Source organism: Phodopus roborovskii, unplaced genomic scaffold, assembly GCF_943737965.1.
Source record: "Phodopus roborovskii unplaced genomic scaffold, PHOROB, whole genome shotgun sequence".
NCBI lineage: Eukaryota > Metazoa > Chordata > Mammalia > Rodentia > Cricetidae > Phodopus > Phodopus roborovskii.
The window spans coordinates 54,514,672-54,536,735 of record NW_026126480.1 but is presented as its reverse complement, the minus strand read 5'-3'; the positions used below and the strand labels follow the sequence as shown (position 1 = coordinate 54,536,735).

Here is a 22,064-nt window from a genome sequence, read left to right as displayed (position 1 = left end):
TTAAGAGTTCTTGCAGGTCTTGCAAAGGACCTGAGTTTGGTTCTCAGCACCCATATCAGACTTCAAACTGCCTGTTAACTCCAGCTTCAGGGGCTCTGATGCCCTCATCTGGCCTTCTGGGGTACTTGTGCTAAGTGTGCATACCCATGCCCATACACACATACACATAAATTTTAAATTTTTAAATTAAATGTAGAGACATTAAAAAGAACACTAAAGGACTTGGAAAGTGTGACAGTGGTACATTGCTTGCCTAGCAAGGTCCCCCATTTGAGCCTTAGCAATCCAAAAATAATCAATAATAATGATGATTATAATAATAAATACAAGCAAAAATATAATAGGGGAGAAATGTAATAACATAAAATATTTGATTAATCTTATTAAAGACAAGAAAAAATAATAAAAAGGTAAGGCACAATAGCACAAAAAAATGATATATGTCTGAGGATGGATATGCTGTTACCTGATTCAGTCTTACACGGTTTATGTACATATTTAGATGTCACACCAGAGTCAGATGTAGTGGTACAAACCTGTAATCCTAGCACTTAGGAGTTGGAGCCAGGAGATTTAGGAGTTTAAGATCATCCTCAACTACATAGTGAGGTAGAAGCTAGCCTGAGCCACATAAGGAGGCCCTGTCTCAAAAATCAAACAAAGAGCAAAAGAAAACAACAATGACCATTTTTTAGAAGAGTCTAAAAGTTTTCAACACATGGAACTGACAAATCGTTATAAAGATGGAAGTTCACTGGGCAGTGGTGGCATGTGCCTTTAATCCTAGCACAAGGAAGGCTGAAACAGGTGGATCTCTGAGTTTGAGACCAACCTGGTCTACAGAGGTAGTTCCAGGACAACCAGGACTGCACAAGGAAACTCTGTCTTAGAAAAAAAGGAGGAAGAGGAGGAGGAAATGCTAATTACCCTGGTTTGAGCATTTAACAAAGTACACACATACCAAATTATCATCACTGTAACCAAAAATATGTAAAAATGAGTCAGTGCAAAGAAACTAGAAAAGATATTTCTGGCCTATGTGATGGCTCTGTAGGTAAAGGCCCTTGCCACAAAGCCTGACAACCTGAGTTTGATCCCAAGACCCACATGATTGAAAGAGAGACTCCTACAAATTGTCCTCTAACCTCCATGTTCATGACATGACACACATACAGACAATTATATATAAATCAAATATAATAAAAAGATATTTCTCCCTGAATGCATCAAGTGATTTAGCTATGGACATATCTACACTTAGAGATAACGTTGGAGAGGTTTTGTTTTGTTTTATTTGTTTTTTTGAGACAGGGTTTCTCTGTGTAACCCTGTCTGGCCTACTAAATGCTGGGATTTCATGCCTCTATATCATCTGTAATGTGTCTCACTTCTCCTTTTTAATTTTGTTATAAAGATTTATTTTTATTATTTTTGTGATATGTGCTAAAAGTACCCATGGAGTCCAGAAGTTCAAGCTGACCTTGAACTCACAGAGATCTGCCTGCCTCTGATAAAAATATGGGTCACCATTCTGTCATAAAAAATTTTAAATCTTTTTGTTTGTTTGTTTTAACTTTTTTCTTTTTTTGTTTTTAGAGACAGGGTTTCTTTGCGTAGTCTTGACTATCCTAGAACTATTTCTTGAACTCACAGAGATTTGCCTGCTTCTTTGTTCCCAGTGCTGTGATTAAAGGCATGTGCATGTGTTACCACCATCTGACTTTTATGTTTTATGTGTATGGGTATTTTGTCTCTGTGGTATGTGTGTATGTGTGTACGTGTGTACTGTATTTGTGCTTTGTGCACTTGGAGGCCAGAAGACTGTGTTAGATCCCCTGAAAATGGAGTTATAGACAGTTATGAGCTGCCATGTGGATGCTGGCCATCAAGTTTGGGTCCTCTGGAAAAGCAGCCAGTGCTCTTAACCATTGAGTCATCTCTCCAACCCCACAATTATTTTATTTATTTTGTTTTTGGTTTGGTTTTTTTTTTTTTGTTGTTGTTGTTGTTGTTGTTGTTTGAGACAGGGTTTCTCTGTGGGTTTGGAAGCTGTCCTGGAACTAGCTCTTATAGACCAGACTGGTCTCAATTCACAGAGATCCGCCTGCCTTTACCTCCTGAGTGCTGGAACTAAAGGGGTGTGCCACCAACACCCTGCCCCCACAGTTATTTAAAAAAAAAAAAAAAAAAACAGACACAGAAGCACAGCTCCTATCCTACCTTATTTAAGTAGAAGCAATCTGGCCTGTAACCTGAAGAATGATGGTTCCAATGGGATTTGGTTTGGTTTGGTTTGGTTTGTTTTTGTTGGTTTTTCGAGACAGGGTTTCTCTGTGGCTTTGGAGGCTGTCCTGGAACTAGTTCTGTAGACCTGGCTGGACTCGAACTCACAGAGAGATCCACCTGCCTCTGCCTCCCCAGTGCTGGGATTAAAGGTATGCACCATCAACACCCGGCTTCCAATGGGATTTTTTTAATGCTTTAAATTTTTTTTTACATTTAATTTTTAAGGTCTATTTCTAGTTACATGTGTATATGTGTCTGTGTGTGGATATGTACATGAGCTCAGGTGCCCTCAGAGACCAGATGCATGAAATCCTTAGAATTGGAGTTACAAGTGGGTGTGAGCCATCTGACTTGGGTGCTGAGAACTGAACTTGAGTCCCCTGGAAATTCTATACATGCTCCCAACCACAGAGCCATCCCTCCAGCTCTTGTGTTAGTTTTTATTTCATTATTGATTGTTGGGGGAAAGATTGAAGGACACACACCCTGAGCAAAGGGTGGGGGGGTAGCTTCCTCCCTAAGCCTGAATTAGGCACAAACCACACCCAAACACTTTTCCCCCCAACAGAGAAATCCTTTATTAAGTGGTGAAGAAAAGTTAAAGTGGCTGCTTTATGACTCAGGCAGAAAACAGCAGTAAATGACCTTGCAGATGTAATTTTTCAGAAGAGAAAGAGGGGAGGTCTGTGTTAAAATGGGCTAGAAGGTATATTTTGACAGGGCATGTTAATTAGGGAATCCACAAGGAGGCTTTTGATTGCTGGACTTCAATACCTAGATAGCTAGAATTCAGTAGTCAGCCTCAGAAGGGGGAAGTAGCCAAATAAGGGACTAGGCCTTGGGGGCTAACTTCAGGGATGTAATGCAATGGTTTTTAGCAAGGCAGAGGGAGTGGGGAGAAGCAAGGCCTGGCAGAGCCACTCACACTTGAGCTGGCCAGAGTCCCTTCAGAGGTAGAGAACAGCTGCCATGGGAGATGCGTAGAGATCAGAGGACAACTTTGGGGACTCTTTCCTCTTTCCCCCATGGGTTCCAGTTCTGAAAAGCAAACTCAGGTCACCAGGTTTTATGCAACAAGTGTTTTTACCCACTGAGCCATCTTGCTGGCCCTCAAATGAGATATTCTAAATTACATGTATTCGGCAGAGTTTGGCCAGCATTTAGCTGATTCAGGTACAACGAAGAGTTTGAGGCTGTTATCAGCTACATAGGGCATTGTCTCCAAAGAACAAAAACAAAAACTTATGTATAATTTGTCACCCCCTCCCAAATTGTCAAAAATATTAAGAGAAAGGGAAAGATTCCAGGTGTGATGGATAGCTGGTTGCAGTAAACCCAGCCACTCCAGAGGATTAGAGGACAGCCAGTTTGGCTCAGACTGCTAAGCCTGATGACTGGAGTTCATTCCCCCAGATCACTTGGTGGAAGGAGGGGACTGACTCCTTCCAAGTTGTCCTCTGACTGCCACATGTTGCCCCGGTAAATAAATGAATGAATGTAAATTTTTGAAATAGTCCTTAAACTAAAAACAAAACGCATGCCTTAACGATAGTTGCTCACTTGGTCCATCTCCAGCATTGCAAGAGAAAGGAGAAAGACATACAAGGATGCAAACTGTAAAATATAATCAACTTAGATTTGTGAGCCAATGTGTCAGGATGGTAGTTCTTCAGCAAAGCAATATTCCAGGAATGCAAGGTGCTCGGCATTTGAAACCAGCCAATGAGATCCAGCATAAATCCATCTAGAAAGCTTGGTGTGTCGTTGTCCCCAACGCCTTGGATCCCGCGCCGCCGCCCCGCCCCACCCCCTCGAGGGCGCCTGGTGCAAAGGACTCCAGTCGCCCAGTGCTGCCGGTTACTGGAGTGTCTCTCCGCCGCCTGGTCATATGTTACAAAAACCGAGGAACAGGAGCCGCCCTGGTGCCGAGCCGGGGAGCGGCACTTCTGGTGAGGTCCCGAGTGGGTCCGGATGCCCTGATGCCAAGCAGGACTCCGCTGGCACCTTGTCATCGAGCTCCCGCCCCGCCCAGGCCACCCCCGCCCCGGAACTCCGGACCCAGAAGCAGCTGGAATTGAAGGTGGCAGAGCTAGTGCAGTTCTTACTGATTAAGGACCAGAGGAAGATCCCCATCAAGCGGAGCGGTATCCTGAAGCACGTCATCCGAGACTACAAGGACATCTTCCCAGACCTGCTCAAGCTGGCTGCCGAGCGGCTCCACTACGTGTTCGGGTACAAGCTGGTAGAACTAGAACCCAGGAGCAATGCCTACATCCTCATCAACGCCCTGGAGCCAGTGGAGGAGGATGGTGAAATGAGAGGCAGCCAAGGAACGCCCACCACCGGCCTCCTGATGATTATTTTAGGGCTCATCTTTATGAATGGCCACAGCATCCCGGAAACCGAAGTCTGGGATTTTCTACGTCGTTTGGGGGTGTATCCCACCAAGAAACATTCAGTGTTTGGGGATCCGAAGAAACTCATTACTGAAGACTTCGTGAGGCAACGTTATCTGGAGTCCCGACGGATACCCTACACAGATCCTGTGGATTGTGAGCTCCAGTGGGGTCCACGAGCAAATCTAGAAACCAGCAAGATGAAAGTTCTTAAGTTTGTGGCCAAAGTCCACAATCAAGATCCCAAGGTCTGGCCCACACAGTACTGTGAGGCTTTGGCCGATGAGCAAAGCAGGGTCATACCTGAACCCAGTGGTCCAGCCCCGACTTCTTGAAATAAGTACTTGAGATTTCAAGCACAAGCAGGAAGAATAGGGAATGTGAGGAGAGAAGGAGCATATTTCCACAACAATTAAAATGCATTATCTTTAAGATGTGTTTCAGTTCATTTTTTCTTTTAGAATTGTGATATACCATGATACTGTGCCAGGAGGTGCTGGCACATGCCCTTAATCCCAGCACTCAGGAGGCAGAGGCAGGTGGATCTCTTGAGTTTGAGGCCAGCCTGGTCTACAAAGCGAGTTCCAAGATAGCCAGGACTACACAGAGAAACTGTCTCTCAGAAAAGAAAAGAAAGAAAAGGAAAGGAGAAAAGAAACTGCTATTTTTCATTTACAGATATTATTGTGTATTGGGTATGCATGGTATGTGTAAATGCATATGTGTGCCATGCACATGTAGAGCTCAGAGGAGAATTTATGGGAGCTAGTTCTCACCTTCTACAGTATGGGATATGGAAATCTGATAAGACTTGGTGGCAAGTACCCGTAGCAGTTGAGCTGAAGTTTGGGTGTTTGTCTTGAGACCAGGCTTCTCTGTGTAGCCCTGGCTGTCCTGGAACTCCCTCTGTAGAGTGCTAGGATTAAAGGATGTAGCATGATCTTGGCTCAGCCATATCACTTCTTATATCCACTTCCCTAGTGCTGGGATTAAAAGTATGTGCCATCACTGCCTGGCCTCTGTGGTTAACTAGTGGCTAGCTCCACCCTCTGATCTTCAGGCACCACAAAAGGTATTACCACCACCCAGCAGGGTTTTCTGTATTTAGTTTAGTTTTGTTTTGGTTTGGGGGGGTTATTTTGTTTTGTTATACGTTTTGTTTTTATTTATTTATTTTTACATACTAATCCAAGTTTCCCCTCTCTTCCCACCTCCCACTCACCCAAACCTTCACCTCAACCCACCACCCCTCTTTCTCCTCAGCAAGGATAAGACCTCCCATGGGGAGTCAGTGAAGTCTGTCTCTCCCCCCTGTCTCCCACTGCCAGTGGCCCCACAAACTGCCCAGGCCACCCACTGTCACCTGTTTATGAAAGTTTCTGTCCTTCAGCCCCAAATAAGCACACAGAGACATGTTAATTATTACACTTGGTCACTGGCTAGGGCTTCTTATTGGCTAGCTCTGTATTAATTATTAACCCATAACTATGCATAATCTATGCATTTCTACATGGTATTATCTTACCAAAGAATGCCTGGCACACCCTATCTTCCCGGTCTCTACATGGCACCGATTCATGGCCTCCCTCTGCCTTCCTCTCCCCAATCTTCTCATCCAGTAGCTATGCCTATGCTTCTTGGCTGGCCATCGGCCAATCAGTGTTTTATTCATCAATCAATAAAAGAAACATATATACAGGAAGACATCCCCCATCAGTCACCTGCATTCAGGGGGCCTAGTTTGATCTTATGCAGGTTCCACAGCTATAAGTCTGGAGTCAGTGAGCTCCCACTAGCTTGCTTGGGTCAGCTATTTCTGTGGATTTCCCCATCATGGTTTTGACCACTTTGCTCATATTATCACTTCTCCTTCTCTTTGACTGGACTTTGGGAACTCAGCCCAGTGGTTAGTTATGGATCTCTGCATCTGCTTCCATCAGTTGCTGGATGAAGGTTCTACGATGACAATTACAGCAGTCCTCTATCTGGTAATGAGGGAGGGCCAGTTCATACAAGCTCTCCACTATTGCTTAGAGTTTTTTTTGGAGTTATCCTTGTATATTCCTGGGAATTTCCATAGTGCCAGGTTTCTCAATAATCCCATAATGGCTCCCTCTATCAACATAATTCTTTCCTCCTCCCTCTCTGTCCTTCCTCCAGCTCACCCATTCCATTCCCTCATATTCATCTTCTCATTCCCCTTTCTTCCTCCCCTCTCCCTTCCCACCCTGCCCCCCCCCTGTGCTCCTTATTTCCCTTCTTGTGGGGAGGTCCATGTATGTCTCTTTTAGGGACCTCCTTGCTTCCTAGCTTCTCTGGGGTTGTGGACTGGTGATCCTTTGCTTTATGTCTAATATCCACTTATGAGTGGGTGCATACCTTATTTGTCTTCCTGGGTCTGGGTTACCTCACTGGAATGTTTTTTTTCTAGGTCAGTCTATTTGCCCACAAATTTCAAGATGTCACTGTTTTTTACAGCTGAGTAATACTCTGTTATGTAAATGTACCACAGTTTCCTTATTCATTTTGGTTAAGGGGCATGTAGGTTGTTTCCAGATTCTGGTTATTATGAATAATGCTGCTATAAACACAGTTGAGCAAATACCTTCTGGTATGAGTGTGCATCTTTTGTGTATATGCCCAAAACTGGTGTTGATGGGTCTTGAGGTATATTTTATTCCCAATTTTCTGAGAAATCGCCATACTGATTTCCAAAATGGCTGTACAAGTTTGCACTCTTGCCAGCAGTGGAGGAGTGCTCCCTGTACTCCACATCCTCTCCAGGATAAACTGTCATTAGTGTTTTTGATCTTGGCCATTCTGATCAGTGTAAGATGTTATCTCAGAGTTGTTTTGATTTGCATTTCCCTGATGACTAAGGATGCTGAGCAGTTTCTTAAATGTCTTTCAGCCATTTGAGTTTCTTCTGTTGAGAATTCTGTGTCTATATCTGTACCCCATTTTTTTTGTTGTTGTGTTTTTTTTGAGATAGGTTTTTGCTGTAGCTTTGGAGCTTGTCCTGGAACTTGCTCAGTAGACCAGGCTGTCCTCAGATTCACAGAGATCCACCTGTCTCTGCCTCCCAAGTGCTGGAATTAAAGGCATGTGCCACCACTGTTGCGTCTACCTCGGCCAGCAAGGAAACACGACCACGACTCTTCTTCAAGCAGTTTATTCAGGAACCTTGTACATCAGCTTCTGCTCCTCCCAGCCCCAGCAAGCCCTTAAATGTGCCCTCACTGCCCAATCAGCTCATGCCACCTGGCGATCCCGGATAGGCCACAGAAGGAGGAAGCGCACCAGATCCATCAAGCACTTCCAAATAAGGCTTGTTTACAGCTAAGCTCGCACTACCTGGCATCCAGCCAGGTGCCATCTTGGGGCTGTGGCTTCCCACACACCACCACCTGGCAACCATTTTTTATTTTGGTTATTTGGTGTTTGAGGTCTAGTTTCTTGAGTTCTTTGTATATTTTGGAGATCAGCCCACTGTCAGATGTGGTTTTTGGTTTGTTTGTTTGTTTGCTTGCTTGCTTTTTGTTTCATTTTGTTTTTTGGTTTTTTTTTTTGTTTTGTTTTGTTTTGTTTTTTTAAACAGGGTTTCTCTGTGTATCTCTGGCTGCCCTGGAACTCACTCTGTAGACCAGGTTGGCCAGAGATCTGCCTGCCTCTGCCTCCCTGAGTACTGGAATTAGCCATTGCCTGGCTTTTAGTTGTTATTTTTAAACAGGGTCTTATGTAACACAGGTTATCTCAAACTTCTGATCCTACCCCCTCCTGAAAGCTGCAAAGTGTCAGGCATGATGGTTAAACACCTGTAATCACAGCACTCTGGAGGCAATGGTGGGAAAATTAACTAGGGTGGAAGCTAGCCTGAGCTACATAGTTTCAGGCCAGCTTGGGCTACATAGCAATACCCAATCTCATAAAACCAAGCCATTTTATTTTAAATATTTATTTTTGGTTTTAAATTCTGTGTCTGTGTGTGGATATATGCATATGAATTCAGGTACCCTCAGAGGCCAGAAAAAAGGTGTTAGGCCCCCTGGAGCTGGAGGTACAGACAGTTGCTAGCTGTCTAACATGGATGGCAGAACCTTGGTTCTCTATTTTTAATTATATTTAACATATATGGGTGTTTTGTCTGCATGTATGTCTGTGTGTAGTATTCACATTTGGTACAGAAGACAAGATTTCCTGGAACTAGAGTTACAGATGGTTGTAAACTACCATGTGGGTGGTGGGAATTGAACCCCAGAGCAGTAGTACTCTTAACTGCTGAGTCATCTCATAAGCCCCAAAATGAAAGTTTTAGAGTAACAGGAAAATCTACATAATTATCCTTGGAAAGTGAGAGAAATTTGATAATTTCTGCTTTTTGTTTTTTAAAAATGTGTTGCTTGTGTGTATGTGTGTACATGTGAGTGTCATAGCAGGTATCTGCTGGTCAGAGGACAACTTTGTGTAGTCATTTCTTTCCTATCCCTTTTACATGGTTCCATCAAGCTTTCAAAACAAGTGTTTTAACTGCAGAGCCTTCTTGCTGGCCCAGCACTGAATTTTGAAGGCATTTATTTTTGGTTTATTTTATTCTGTGCATTTGAGTGGTTTGCTTTCATGTATCTAAGTTCATCATGTGTCTGCCTGGTGCCATCAGGAGGTCAGAAGACGGTATTGGATCCCATGGAATTGGAATTACAGATGGTTATGAGTATGTCAGTGCTAGGAACTGAACCAAGTCAACGGGTACTCTTGACCATTGAGCATCTCTCCATCTACAGCCTCCCCTCACAGCACCTTCCTTCCTTCTTCTCATTTATTTATTTATTTATTTGGAGACAGGGTTTCTCTGTGTAACAGCCCCAGCTTGCTTTGTTGACCAGACTGGCCTTGAAATCAGGGATCTGCCTACCTCTCCCTCCCAAATGCTGGGATTAAAGGCTAGCACCACCACCTAGCCATGGAAACTCTTATAAAGGAAAATGTTTAATTGGGGTGGCTTACAGTTTGGGAGGTTTAGTCCATATCATCATGGTGGGACATGGCAGCATGCCGTAGACATAGTGCTGGAGAAGGAGCTGAGAGTGGAGGAGGAGCTACATCTGGATCCCACAGACAAGAGGAAGTGGTCTGAGACACTGGGTGTAGTGAGCAAAGGAGACCTTAAAGCCCACCCCTACAGTGACACACTTCCTCCCCAAGGCTTGTAGCCTATCATAATGCAGAAATGCATTCAGTCCAACTTCAAAGGTCCCCATAGTCTATAACATCTAAACCTTTTTAAAAGTCTAAAGTTCAAAGTCTTTTCTGGAATTCATGCAATCTCTTAACTGTAATCTCCTATGAAATAAAAATAAAAAAGCAGATCACATACTTCCAACATACAGTGGCACAGGATATACAATATCATTCTAAAACATAGGGCAGGGAGCACAGTGAGGAAACACTGGACCAAAGCAAGACCAAAAACCAGCTGGGCAAAGGCCAAACTCTGCATCTTCATGTGTGATATTGAAGTGCTCTTCAGATCTCAACTCCTTTCAGTTTTGTTGACTGCAACACACGTCTTTCTCTTGGGCTGGTCCCACTCCCTGTTAGCATCTCTCCTCAGCAGGTGTCCCATGGCTCTGGCATCTCCAGCATCCTGGGGTCTCCAAGTCAATCCAGGCTTCTCCTTCACAGCTTCATGCAACTGTTTCTCTAGGCCTCCATTCAGGGACACTCCTAACATATGCCTGGTCTCAGTGGCTTTCCTTAGTCTCAGAGGCAAATCCCATAGCCCCTTTCTTCTATCCTTAACTCCAGAACCACGTGACCAAAGCTGCCAATTTCTGCTGCCTACTGGGTCTCCTTATTCAATTGCATCTTCACCAGCTTTCTACTTTTCAGGGTTTCCTTTACTGCCTGAACTGGGCTGTACTAAAACTCTATCTGTAGACCAGGCTGGCCTCAAACTCAGAGATCCACCAGCCTCTGCCTTCTGAGTGCTGGGATTGAAGGTGTACACTGTCACACCTGGCCCTTAGCTTTTCTTTAATTCCTTTTCACAGGTAGGAAATTTAGCTGAGTGGGATATTACCCTGAGGTCAACTCTGCCTTTATTTCATTTCTTCATCTGTTCGTCTCCTTGAACACAGAACTTACCTCCATCTCCCAAAATTGTACATTTAACCACATGACTAGGCTGTTTTGAGATTCCCTCTGCCAATAAAATTAATCCAAATCTCTTCACTTATCCTCAGGCCAACTCTTCCAACAAGGACAAAAAGCAGCAACTTTCTTCACCAAAATAACACAAGAACAATCTCTAGGAAACATACTAAAATTCTTCTCCTCTGAAACCCTCTTGACCCAATTCTCCACAGTTCAAAGCATTCTCAGCATTAACTTTCATGCTCCTCCTAGCATGGCCTATTAAGCAGTGCTTAAAGCGTTCCACTACTTTTCTAACCCAAATATCCAAAGTCCAAATGCCTCCAAATAAAAACATGGTCAGGTCTATCACTCCAGTCCTTGGTACCAACTTGCTATGAAGAGATACCATGACCACAGCTACTCTTTTCTCTTTTCCTTTTTCTTTTTCTTTTTTCTTAACTAGCTCTTGTAGACCAGCTGGTCTGAAACTGACAGATCAGACTGCCTCTGCCTCCTGAGTGCTGGGATTAAAGGCATGTGCCACCAGTACCCGGAAACCACAGCTACTCTTATAAAGGAACACATTTCATTGGGCTGGCTCACTTACAGTTTTAGAGGCTTAGTCCATTATCATCATGATGGGACATGGCAACATGCAGGTAGACATGGTGCTGGAGAAGCTAAGAATGGAGAAGGAGCTCAAATAACAGGACAACAGGAAGTGGATGTAACTTGAGCAAAGATCTCAAAGCCCACCCCAACACTTCCAACAAGGCAACAAGACCACACCTACTCCAACAAGGCCATATGTCCTAATAGTGTGTCTTAGGGTTACTATTACTGTGAGAAAACACCATGAACAAAAATCATGGTGAGAGGAAAGGGTTTACTAAGCTTATGCTTCAACAGTACTGTTCATCACTGAAGGAAGTCAGGGCAGGAACTCAAACACAGCAGGATCCTGGAGGCAGGAGCTGATACAAAGGCCATGAAAGGGAGCTTCTTACTGGCTTATTTCTCCTGGTTTGCTCAGTCCACACTCTTATAAAACCCAGGACCAGCAGCCTAGGGATGGCACCACCCACCATGGGTGGGCCCTCTCCTATTCATCACTGAGAAAATGCCTTACAGCTGGATCTCAAGGAGGCATTTCCTCAGCTGAGGCTCCTTCCTCTGATGACTTTAGCTTGTGTCAAGTTGACACCCAAAACCACCCAGTACATAGAGCTATACCCTTTAGGGACTATTTTCTCTCAAGTCACCATAAGTATGTAGAATTCAGAGGAAAATTTGTGGGAGTCAGTCCTTGCCTTCTAGCCTATGGTTCCTGGAGATCACACCGGAATCATGCCTGGCAGCAGGTGACATTACCAGTTGATCCATCTCACCAACCTCCAACCTCTTTTCTTTCTATGGACCAATGTTTCATGTGGATCAGGCTGGCCTTGAACTCTGGCTACAGCCTCTTGAAGTTATTATGGACTTGAACTCTTGATCTTCCTCCTTATACCTCCGAAATGATGGTGTACTTTGCCACACCCAGCTGCAATGTCATTGTCTATGATCAGAAACAACCAAGGGTTTCCTGTATCACCATACCTATCTCTTATCCATAGTAGTGAAGGACTAGTAAGTAAGGATCATGGAACAGAGACTGGAAAGGAAAGAGTAAAACTTAATTAAGGAGTATATAAGTAGTAAATCCAAATGAGTCTAAAAACTAATGACAATTTTAGCAAGGTATTGTAATGATTTATACAAATATGTAGAGGTCGGTACAGTAGCACACACCTTTAATCTCAGCATTGGGGAGGCAGAAACAGACAGATCTCTATGAGTTTGAAGCCAGCCTGGTCTGCATAGAGTTCTTGACAGGCAGTAGACTACACAGAGAGATATTTCAAAAATAAATAAGTATATAACTAAAATAAAATAACTAGGGCTGAAGTTTAGATCAGTGATAGAACACTTGCTTTGCAAGCATGAGGCTTGAGTGCATACTCAGCACTGCAAGAAATAATAATAGTAGTTGTATTAATAGTAATAATATAATATATAACATAGGAAGCCAGGCACCGTGGCTTATTGCCTGTAATCCTAATACTAAGGCCAAGCAGAAGGACTGCTATGAGTTAAAGGCCAGCCTGATGTATATATCAAGTTCCAGGCTAATCAGGGCTGCATAGTAAGATGCAGTCTTTAAAAAAGCAATCCAGGGCTAGAGAGATGGCTCAGCGGTTAAGAGCACTGGCTGTTCTTCCAGAGATCAAGGTCCTGAGTTCAATTCCCAGCAACCACATGGTGGCTCACACCATCTGTAATGAGATCTGGTGCCCTCTTCTGGAGTGCAGGCAGGCACACATGCTGACAGAACACTGTATGTATGTATGTATGTATGTATGTATGTATAAAATAAATAGATAAATCTAAAAAAAATCCAAATTCCTGATAAGAGCATAATATGTTGTTCAGTAGGTAACAAAAGTTAAAATCCCATGTATGACTGCCATGCATTCCTCTAGTAATTCTACAAACATGATCAAAGTAAAAAAAAAAAAAAACCTGTCACCTATCTGCTAGCCTTGAATGCTTGGTCCCGTATCTGTAACTCCATTCCTGGCTGTTTTGTTTTGCTTGGAGCAGGATCTTACCCTGTAGCCCATGTCTGACTGAAACTCATTATTATTTTTAACCCCAGGCTAACCTTAAACTTGCAGTAATCTTCCTGTCTCAGTTTCTCAAATACTGTTATTATAGGCATGAGATACCAAGCAAGGCTTAGGAAGTTTTTGTTGTTGTGTTTCTGTTGTTGCTGCTGTTTAGTTTTTTGAGACAGAGGGTCTCTCTGTGTAGCTCTGGCTATTCTGGAACTAGTTCTGTAAACCAGGCTGGCTTCAAACTCACAAAGATCCACCTGCCTCTGCCTGGGATTAAAGGTGTGCACAGCCACTGCTCTGCACAAAGGCGTTTTGCATTAGGTCCTATAAAGCAGTTTTCATACTGACAGAAGTGAGGACTTAGGGCCTTCAAAAGAGCAATGAGGGCATTCTACTGGTCTCTGAGGATGGGAGCTGGGGAAATGTTTGGTTGGTAATGGTACTGCTATGAGCAGGGTCTCCAGAGAGGGAGGAGGACAAAGCAGCTTCATGCAGCCACTTTGCCCTCTCACCCCACAAGAAGCCTTCCTCCATGCTGTCGGATCTGCAGGGAGATAGCTCCTTACAGGTGGAGATTTCAGATGCAGTGAGTGAGCCGGATTGAGGTGAAGTTCACTGCTCAAACCAAGGTAAAGTGGACTGCTGGCCAGGAGGTGGGTATATGGCCTGGGATGGGAGGCAGAACCAGTGCAGCTTCCAGCTCCTTAGGAAGCCGCCAGCCCTGAGCTCTGACTGACTCTGGTTGAAACCCCACCTTTCTGGATGAAATAACAGGTTTCAAATGGGGTGCAGAATGGGAATGCCAAAAGTGGGTGCTTAGCAGGTTTGGTGAGGGCAGGATTGAGGGAGATATCATATGCAGGTCTCTGGGCTTCCAGAGTGGCCTCCTTCACTTTGCTCAGAGTCCTCCGTGGTTCGGCAGCACAAAGAATTGATCTTGCTACATGACACCTATGTGGGAAAGGAGGAGTATGCCAGCCTCATCGTGAGGAGGGGCCAGGCTGGGCTGTGAGAGGCAGGCAGGAACAGGGGTTAGGATACAGGCTGTGATGGCCTCCTTGGCAATCCATCCCTTCCCTTGAGCAGATTCGCTCAGCCCCTCCCAGGCCAGACTTTGAAGCTTCAAGGGAAAAGCTGCAGAAGTTGGGTGAGGGCGGCAGCTCCACCACCCAGGAAGTTTGCCAAGACGAAGCAGGAGCTAGAAGTGTGTGTGTCCAAACCCCAACCCTGCCCTCCCCAGAGCTCCAGAGTTCCTTCCCTGACTGTGACAGATGTCCAGAGTCTTGACCTCTGGCTCCAGGTCTGCTGAGGGAGAGGGGGAACTGTGATGACGGGAGCCCAGTGTGGCTGTTCATGCTTCTACAAGGAGTACTTAGCCATCTTTAAGAAGACTGTTGCAATGCATGAAGTCTTCCTACAGTGTCTGACAGCCCATCCACCCTGCTCAGGACCACTTCTTTGTATTCTTGAAATACAGCCAGGATGTGAGCTGTTTAAGAATGCTGGGATCTGAGATCAGGGTCAGGGAATCAGGCCTGAGAATTTCTCCGAGTTTGCTCCCCATGTGGGTAGCATTTGACCAGGGAAGAAGGTATAAATGCCCCATCCTAGCATCCCACTCTCCCATGTGCTTAGCTGAGTGTTCAAGATACGAACAGAAAGGAGGTCTTGGGAGGTTTCCGGAGAAGCATCATCAGCTCTGCAGATGAAGTCCTCATCACCGGCTATCAGGGCTCAAGGTGACCTTCTGCCTGAGGCAGGGAAGCCATTGGTTGGGCCTACCCTGGACTGCCAGGAAATGGTGACACATTGAGTGCTGGTGCCACCATGCTCCTGGTGACTGGATAAGAAGTGTTCTTTCTCCATCCCTTAGGAGGTAGATGACTTCTTTGAGATGAGGACCTTCCTAATAGAATACACTCGAATGCACACCTGCCAGAGGTCCAACCATGTTATGCGTTCCCACAAGTGTATGAGGGCGGGGTTGAGGGGCTCACACCATGGGTGGGGCTTGACATGTAGATTTAGGGGCTCTGATTGGGACTGTTCTCCAACAGGCCTGGCAGACAACTATATACTTCCTATCTGCTGCTCTGAGCAGTCTCGGAACCAGGAAAGTCGGACAGCTGAAGGATTCCCATCCCTAGCCTCTCCCTGTGCCTGCAATACTGTGCATGCCCATGAGGGGCGTGCACTCTATAGAAATCCAGGTTGAGGGAGGGGTTGTGCAGAAGCTTCTGATGGGGTTAGGGGAGAAAAGATTGCAAGGGGGGGTTTGAGGGCAGAGAGGCATTGAGCTGCCCCAGATCTCTGCTATCCACCTCCCAGGAGCTTTCTGAAACTGGCAGAGCTCTTTGCACAACTGAGGGTAAGTGCTACCTTCTGCACTCAGGGTCTTCTGGAGAGAGCCTTCTGTGATGGGTGGCCTTGGTGGCTCCCACTCTGAACTACAAAGAAATGGAATGGAGCCAAGGTGTGTGCCTTTAATCCCAGCACTTGGGAGGCAGAGGCAGGTGGATCTCTGTGAGTTCCAGGCCAGCCTGGTCAAGAGCTAACAGTTCTAGGACAGCCACAGCTACACAGAGAAACCCTGTCTCAGAAAATAGAAAAAGGAATGGAGACATGCAAAAAGCACACCATTCTGAGTGTAGGATATGGGTGGGTGGTGGCAGTTGGAGAGCAGGGCACGGGGATGCACCACACCTCAGAGACTGCCTTGAGGATATCCTGTTAGATATAGAATTCACGCCAGTCTCTGAAATGAGTGCTCAAGGGCCTGCAGGAGCCTAGCCCACTTCAGAACCCACCCAAGATACAAAGTCCTTACAAAGCCCTTAGGTAGCTTGCCCTTTGGGTTTTTTTGTGGTCTGGTCATGGCTACCCTACTATGTGGTTCAGGCTTGGACACATGCATACACTTTCCTGACCTGCCTTCTGAAACTTAGAACCTCATTACCAGCAGTTACCAAGCAGTTCTCTCCTGGGTATGTATGTATCAGAAGGACATTTCTCAAGCCCCTTTCCCAGTTTCACCTTCCTGACACAGAAACTGGATGGCAGGGTAGCCTCTGAAGATGACCTGAAGCTATCTGACATGCTGAGATACTACATGCGAGACTCACCAGCAGCCAGGGTGAGAGGTGGCTCTAGGTACTCAGGGAAGGAGGACATGTAGGGAAAGGCAGGCAGCAAAATCCACGGCAAGTCATTTTGTGCTGATGGCCTTAGGACCTGCTGTACTGTCATCTTCAGGCACTGGCTGACTATGAGAATGCTAACAAGGCACTGGACAAAGCTCATACAAGGAACCAGAAAGTGCAACCAGCAGAGAGCCAACAGCTGAGAGCCCTAAAGTCTGGCCTGGTCCCACATTGAGCATCCACCCTTATGGACTGTCTTCATTCCTTTTTACTCTTCTCTCGAGCTCATGGACTTCAAGTTCTGCAGGGTTCCGAAAGAATCTCACTGAGTTGGCAGAGCTGGGCTCAAACATGCCAAGGTGAGCACTCACTGGCCCCTTCTCCTGTGCTCTCATGCTCCTCCCACCTTCCCCATTAAGGGGGTGTGCTGGTGGTAACACCCTGTAGCCAGGCAGGCCTGAGAATGAGGTAATGCCTCCTCCTGGGGCCAGTATTTCTCCCTTTCCTTCATTGGGTGGTGGTTAAGGGGCCTGGAGGCTGAACAATGTATATATGACAGGACCAGAGCTCAGAGAACTCTTAAGGACTTTTCTTCTGCAGGCCAGCACCCTGCTTCTCCAGAACACCCTTGTTGCCCTTAAGGGAGAGCTACTCTAGGACCTTCAATGACAGTGTCCTCATCTTCTACCCTCTCCCCATATAGATACCCCCTTCTCTACCAGATGGCCATTAGCCACATCCCCACTCAGGAACCCATTTTCCTTAGACAAACCCAGGCCCAAAGGCAGTTGGTCTTTTGGGGTCTATATTACTCTCATCTCTAGCAAGAACACAATTTCCAATCTGTTGGTTGCTACAGCTCAGAGGTAAAGTGCTTACCTAATGTATAAGGCCCTGGGTTCAATGCCTAGCACCACAGAAAACAAGGCTAAATACCCAGTATTCTTCCTACAATCTTACACAAAACAGAAAATGGGCCAAACTTAAAGGGTCTATGGTCTTTGTGAGAAATCAAAGCAACATGTAACATAAAACCGCAATTGGGGGAGGGAACCAAAAAACAAACAAAAAAACCCAAAAAACAGGTCCCTTCCTGCAATCTTCCACTATTTGGGTAAAGCTAAGGAGACAACCTTAGTGGGTAAAGTTTAAACTCAGGGTACTACTCCAGTTCACCTGTCCCAGGGCACACCTTCTGCAGTCCTCTGGGAACAGGCTGGAATTCACAGAAATGCTAGCAAAGCGTTCAAAGCTTTAAGCTCTGGTAATAGGTGGGGCCAGACATCTGGGTCTGAAGTCCTGGGCTCCACCTGGCTGATCCACCCTGAATGGACTCCAACCACAAGTACAGGAGGCCAAAGGCTCAACTTAGGGTGAGCCAGCACCTCAGGGTGAGGAAAGGCAGAGATCTAACAGAACCTTATAAAGCAGAGAAAATAGCTCAATAGATCACCTGAGCAAACTATGTTTAACCCATAGGTGGAAAGGGCTCAGTCCACTGTGAAGATCCAGTAACAATGAATTTCAGGTGTGACACACCAACTGTGGTGCCCCAACCCAAAAAGGAGGTTCAGTCACTGGGGTCTGGGCTAACGGTGCAGTCGAGGAAAATTACTGATCCTTAACCAATTATCCTGTCATAGGGTCCCCCAAATCCCAAACCCAAAAAGCCACCTTGTTAATTAGCCTTTTTATTGGTTTTGTTTTTTTAAATTGAAGGTCCCTTACTGGTCCTGCTTCCATGAGTGGCCAAGAACAAGGGGAAGGGGAGGGCAACCAGCTGGCGCAGGGAGGGTCATGTCCACATTTCATTTACACACAGAACTAAACAGACAAGCACAGAGTCACTATTGTGGTTAGAAGTTGGCAGCATGGGATTGGGGGGGATGAGGAATAGGGGTGTCGTTAAAAAAAAAAAAGCAGGCTCCCCCCAAACTGGGAGCCTGGGAACTGGGAAGGGACTTGGTCCGCTTCAACCCAAGAGGAATCAGAGGATCAGAAGCAGTTTGGGAAGGCCAGAACCGTCAGGGTGGAGGGAAGAGGACGGTCCAGGGGGTGAGGAGGACATTTGGCAACTGGGGTGAAGGGATTACCCTCCCCCTGCTGGGATCCCCCAGCCCCTCAGGTCTGGCAGGATAGGGGCAGCCTGCAACACCCATGAGCAGGTCTGGGGCTGCTAGATGCTCCAGGCAGGGGGCTGGAGGCGGCTCACAAAGGCTTGCCCTCCAGAGAGATGACAGCGCTGCCACCTAGCTTTTCTGCCAGGGTGCAGCGGTCCTTGACCTCCTCGTAGCAGTTTGCTTGTAATTCATGCTTGATTCCTACAGAGAAAAGAGCGAGAAGGTGAGCAGGGAGCACTGGAGTGGGGAGTTTTTGTATCTGGGAAGTGGTCTCAAGAGCAGAAGGAAGGAAGGAAGGAACAAGGCAGCAGGCAGAAGGGAGGACCCATTACTGTCATCTACTCCACGTGGCAGTCGTGACTCAAAGAAAAGGGCACACAAAAAGGGGATCCTTACCGGTCAGCTTCTTCTTGATGGCATCCTTGGAGCTGGCATAGATCATTTTGCTCTTAAGGGGTGCACTCTCAGGGGCCCTGAAGACAAAGCAAGAAAACTGCTGCAGCAGATGCCCCCAATAATAGATGTCTCAAGAAAAGAAGCTCTTAGAACGCTTAACACGGCTCCCTGCCAAGTTCCTCATTAGTTCTGCTACAACCCTGACCCTAAACCTAGGAGGCTTTAAGCTCTCCCGTGAAAGGGAAAATGTGGCAGAGAGCTTGAATGAGGAGCTCACCAGAAGATGAACACCAGGTCCTCCTTCTTGCTCTCCTTGGTCTCATAGGTCGCATCATAGAGAGCATAGCGGCAGTCCTTGTCTGGCAGCATCTTGACAAAAGTGGTGTAGGGGTCGTCCACAGTCTGCCCCACATCTCCTACCAGGATCTCCTTCCCCTCCTCCAGGATGATGTTTTTCTTGTCCTCACTCAGGCAGAAAAGCACTGCCTTCTTGCGTTTCTTCACTTCTTCTGGCGTTGAAGACTTGCGCACCTTCATGTCATTGAATACCTTGATGACACCATCCGAGACAGCCACACCAGAGGCCTGAGGGACAAGCCAGATAATATACTTTGTAAGGGAAAGGATTCTGGGGTATCCTCTCCAATAACAGGAAACCTCAGTCAGGATACCAAAAGGTATAGCTCTGGAACCCACAAAAATAGTAATGTCCCTGCAGACACAGATGCCCCCTCCCCAATCCAATCCATCATCTAAGGATTAGGTGGGTCAAACACCCTACAAAGTAGAGAGCCAATTATCTAGTTGAACACTTCCATTAAAGGTTAAAAACGCATTTGTTAAAAAAAGAAAAAAAACATAGCCAGGAGTGGTGGAACAAGCCTTCTCAGAGTTCCAGGACAGCCAAGGTGACACAGAGAAAGCCTGTCTCCTAAAAACCTTTGCTGAGTTGTGAACGCCAAATTCAAAGAATCTGAAAGTTACTGATTGGATTCACACCACTCAGCTGCTTGACTAAAATGCTGACTTTCAAGGAAGACCCAGTACCTGGGCCACAGACTCATCTTCGGGAAAGAGGGGATAGAACTTCACAAAGACCCAACAGCTGCCAGAGCCTTCAATGCTGTCATCGCATAAGCGACTCTCTTACCTATCGAGATCTCCCAGACAAGAGAACTACAACCCCTAATTAGGACCCTGCTGGACAACTCTCTAAGAGTGTTGTAGAGCCCTGAAGATCACTAACCAATTAATACGTCAAACTGTAGTGCCCCAAATCGTCAAAAACTTTCTACTTTGTATGGCCCTGGGGCCGACCCAATTCAAAATCCTTAAACACCCCCAACCATGGAACTGCAGAGGAAGCTAGCCACGTGATTCACCCGCTTCCGGAGTAGGCGGGGAAAGGAGGTTGGGTTAGGCTCAGGGCCTTCCCAAGAGACACTCGTATCCCAGAGGCGGCCAGATCTACGAAGTCTGCAAGCCCAAGAGTCTCCTTTAGGAATAGCCGTGAGCCCCGTCAGCTCTGTAGGTAGCACGGACGAGTCACACAAACATCATTTTTCAGGCCCTCAGGCTGAACATAAGAGCTGGGTGGCTTCCGGGCGGTACCCGCCTGGGTCACTTCCCTAAACGCGGCTCCACCCTCGGCCCCATCCGGCAGCGCCAAAGGCCTAGCGCGTCCAGAGCTGCGGCTGTGAAGGCAGGGCCCAAGCATGTGCGCACGCGCTGGTGCACATCGCCGTTTCAGCCTCAGCCCGAAGTACAGTGGACAGAAAAGGCAGTGTGTTATCGCTCTTTCTAGAATAGGGGCTAAAGCCTGTATAGGACCCACTCCACGACTAGCCGTACAAGGTCCTAGTCTCCGGAGCCAGTGCCTCAACCAACTCTCCAATGCGCTAGTATCCCCCCCCAGCAAGTTGCCTCCGCCCCTCCCTGGTGGCATCCCTGCCACCTGCTGTGGAGACAAACCCATCCGCAGAGGGAGGGTGATGCGAGGAAAGGAACAGCCCTTGGGTGGGGCGCGCGCCGACATCTCGCGCGCGCTTTTCCCTAGCGGCCCCGGGGCAGGGTTTGGATGCCGCGTGCTCTGGTCCAGCGCGCGCCATCGAGAACCGGCGAGCGTTGCCCGATGCTCGGCTCACTGGACCCCTCCCCCACGGCCAGTGACCGCGCGGGCGCAAAAGCGGAATGGGGGAGGGGAAAGGAGGCAGGGGGCGCGCGAGCGACGTCCGAATCGGCCCTTCCCAGCGCCCACGGGCGCGCACGCGCGGCCTGCCCTTCAATGCAAGACCCTTAATCTCGCTCGGGGCGCTGGGGGAGGGGATGCTGAGAACGCTCCTCTGCCGTCCCCACCCCACCCGGCGCGCAAGCGACTGATCACGAAACCGCCTCCCTGGGGCACAGTGGCCTAGTGCTCACCATGTTTCCGGAAGCGAAAGGGAGACAGAGAGAGCTACAGAAGAACTGAGCCGCCGCAGCTGCTGCCGGGATCCGACTGAACGCGGCCTCTCCCGGCCCCTTCCGTTTAGTAGGAGCCGCACAATGAGGGGCGGGGCGGGCTTCCGGCGCTCGCCGCGCGGGCCGACGGGAAATGAAGTCAAAGGATTTTGCACTGATGTGGGGCTAGCTGCTCCTGGCTTCCGCAGAGCCTGAGGGGGGGGTAGGCGGAGGCAGAGAGGCGGGGTTATTGCACGGGGAGTGAGCCCATTGGTGCAATGAACCAGGAAACGCTCTGATCTGAGCAAGAGGCCCATTGCTTGATAAAATGACCTGAAAATAATTCTGTCCTGAGTCTCTAAATCCCAAAGTGAAGTGTTTTTCTGTTATTTACGGCTCTTGATGATTAAGATTTTAATTTTCTGAATCACTGACTTGGAATCCGCTTCCAAATAAAAGAGGATCTCAATTATAACGGTGTCTTCAAGCCAGTAG

The 22,064-nt window shown here is 46.9% G+C and overlaps 3 protein-coding genes across 3 annotated transcripts; 2 read left to right on the top strand and 1 right to left on the bottom strand.

Annotated features, from left to right (window-relative positions):
* Positions 1 to 4,144: 4,144 nt before the first annotated feature.
* On the top strand, positions 4,145 to 5,114 carry LOC127228700 (non-structural maintenance of chromosomes element 3 homolog). The gene has a single exon (XM_051193652.1). It carries the CDS (start codon positions 4,175 to 4,177, stop codon positions 5,015 to 5,017), a length of 843 nt encoding a protein of 280 aa, XP_051049609.1. The 5' UTR covers positions 4,145 to 4,174; the 3' UTR covers positions 5,018 to 5,114.
* Positions 5,115 to 12,337: 7,223 nt separating this feature from the next.
* On the top strand, positions 12,338 to 17,271 carry Snx32 (sorting nexin 32). Its single transcript, XM_051192150.1, is given in 19 exon segments — positions 12,338 to 12,397; positions 13,995 to 14,075; positions 14,077 to 14,103; positions 14,353 to 14,377; positions 14,380 to 14,459; positions 14,561 to 14,649; positions 14,651 to 14,684; positions 14,844 to 14,914; positions 14,916 to 14,958; positions 15,110 to 15,212; positions 15,346 to 15,444; positions 15,532 to 15,554; positions 15,556 to 15,606; positions 15,801 to 15,842; positions 16,521 to 16,607; positions 16,703 to 16,868; positions 16,922 to 16,954; positions 16,957 to 16,973; positions 17,215 to 17,271. Coding segments are annotated over 19 exon segments (1,188 nt in total).
* A 1,018-nt stretch (positions 17,272 to 18,289) lies between these two features.
* Positions 18,290 to 21,720, bottom strand: Cfl1 (cofilin 1). Its single transcript, XM_051193655.1, has 4 exons — positions 21,552 to 21,720; positions 19,408 to 19,715; positions 19,131 to 19,207; positions 18,290 to 18,935 (listed from the first exon to the last, which is right to left on the bottom strand). The coding sequence occupies exons 1-4, from the start codon at positions 21,552 to 21,554 to the stop codon at positions 18,823 to 18,825; spliced, it is 501 nt and encodes a 166-aa protein (XP_051049612.1). The 5' UTR covers positions 21,555 to 21,720; the 3' UTR covers positions 18,290 to 18,822.
* Between the last annotated feature and the right edge of the window lie 344 nt (positions 21,721 to 22,064).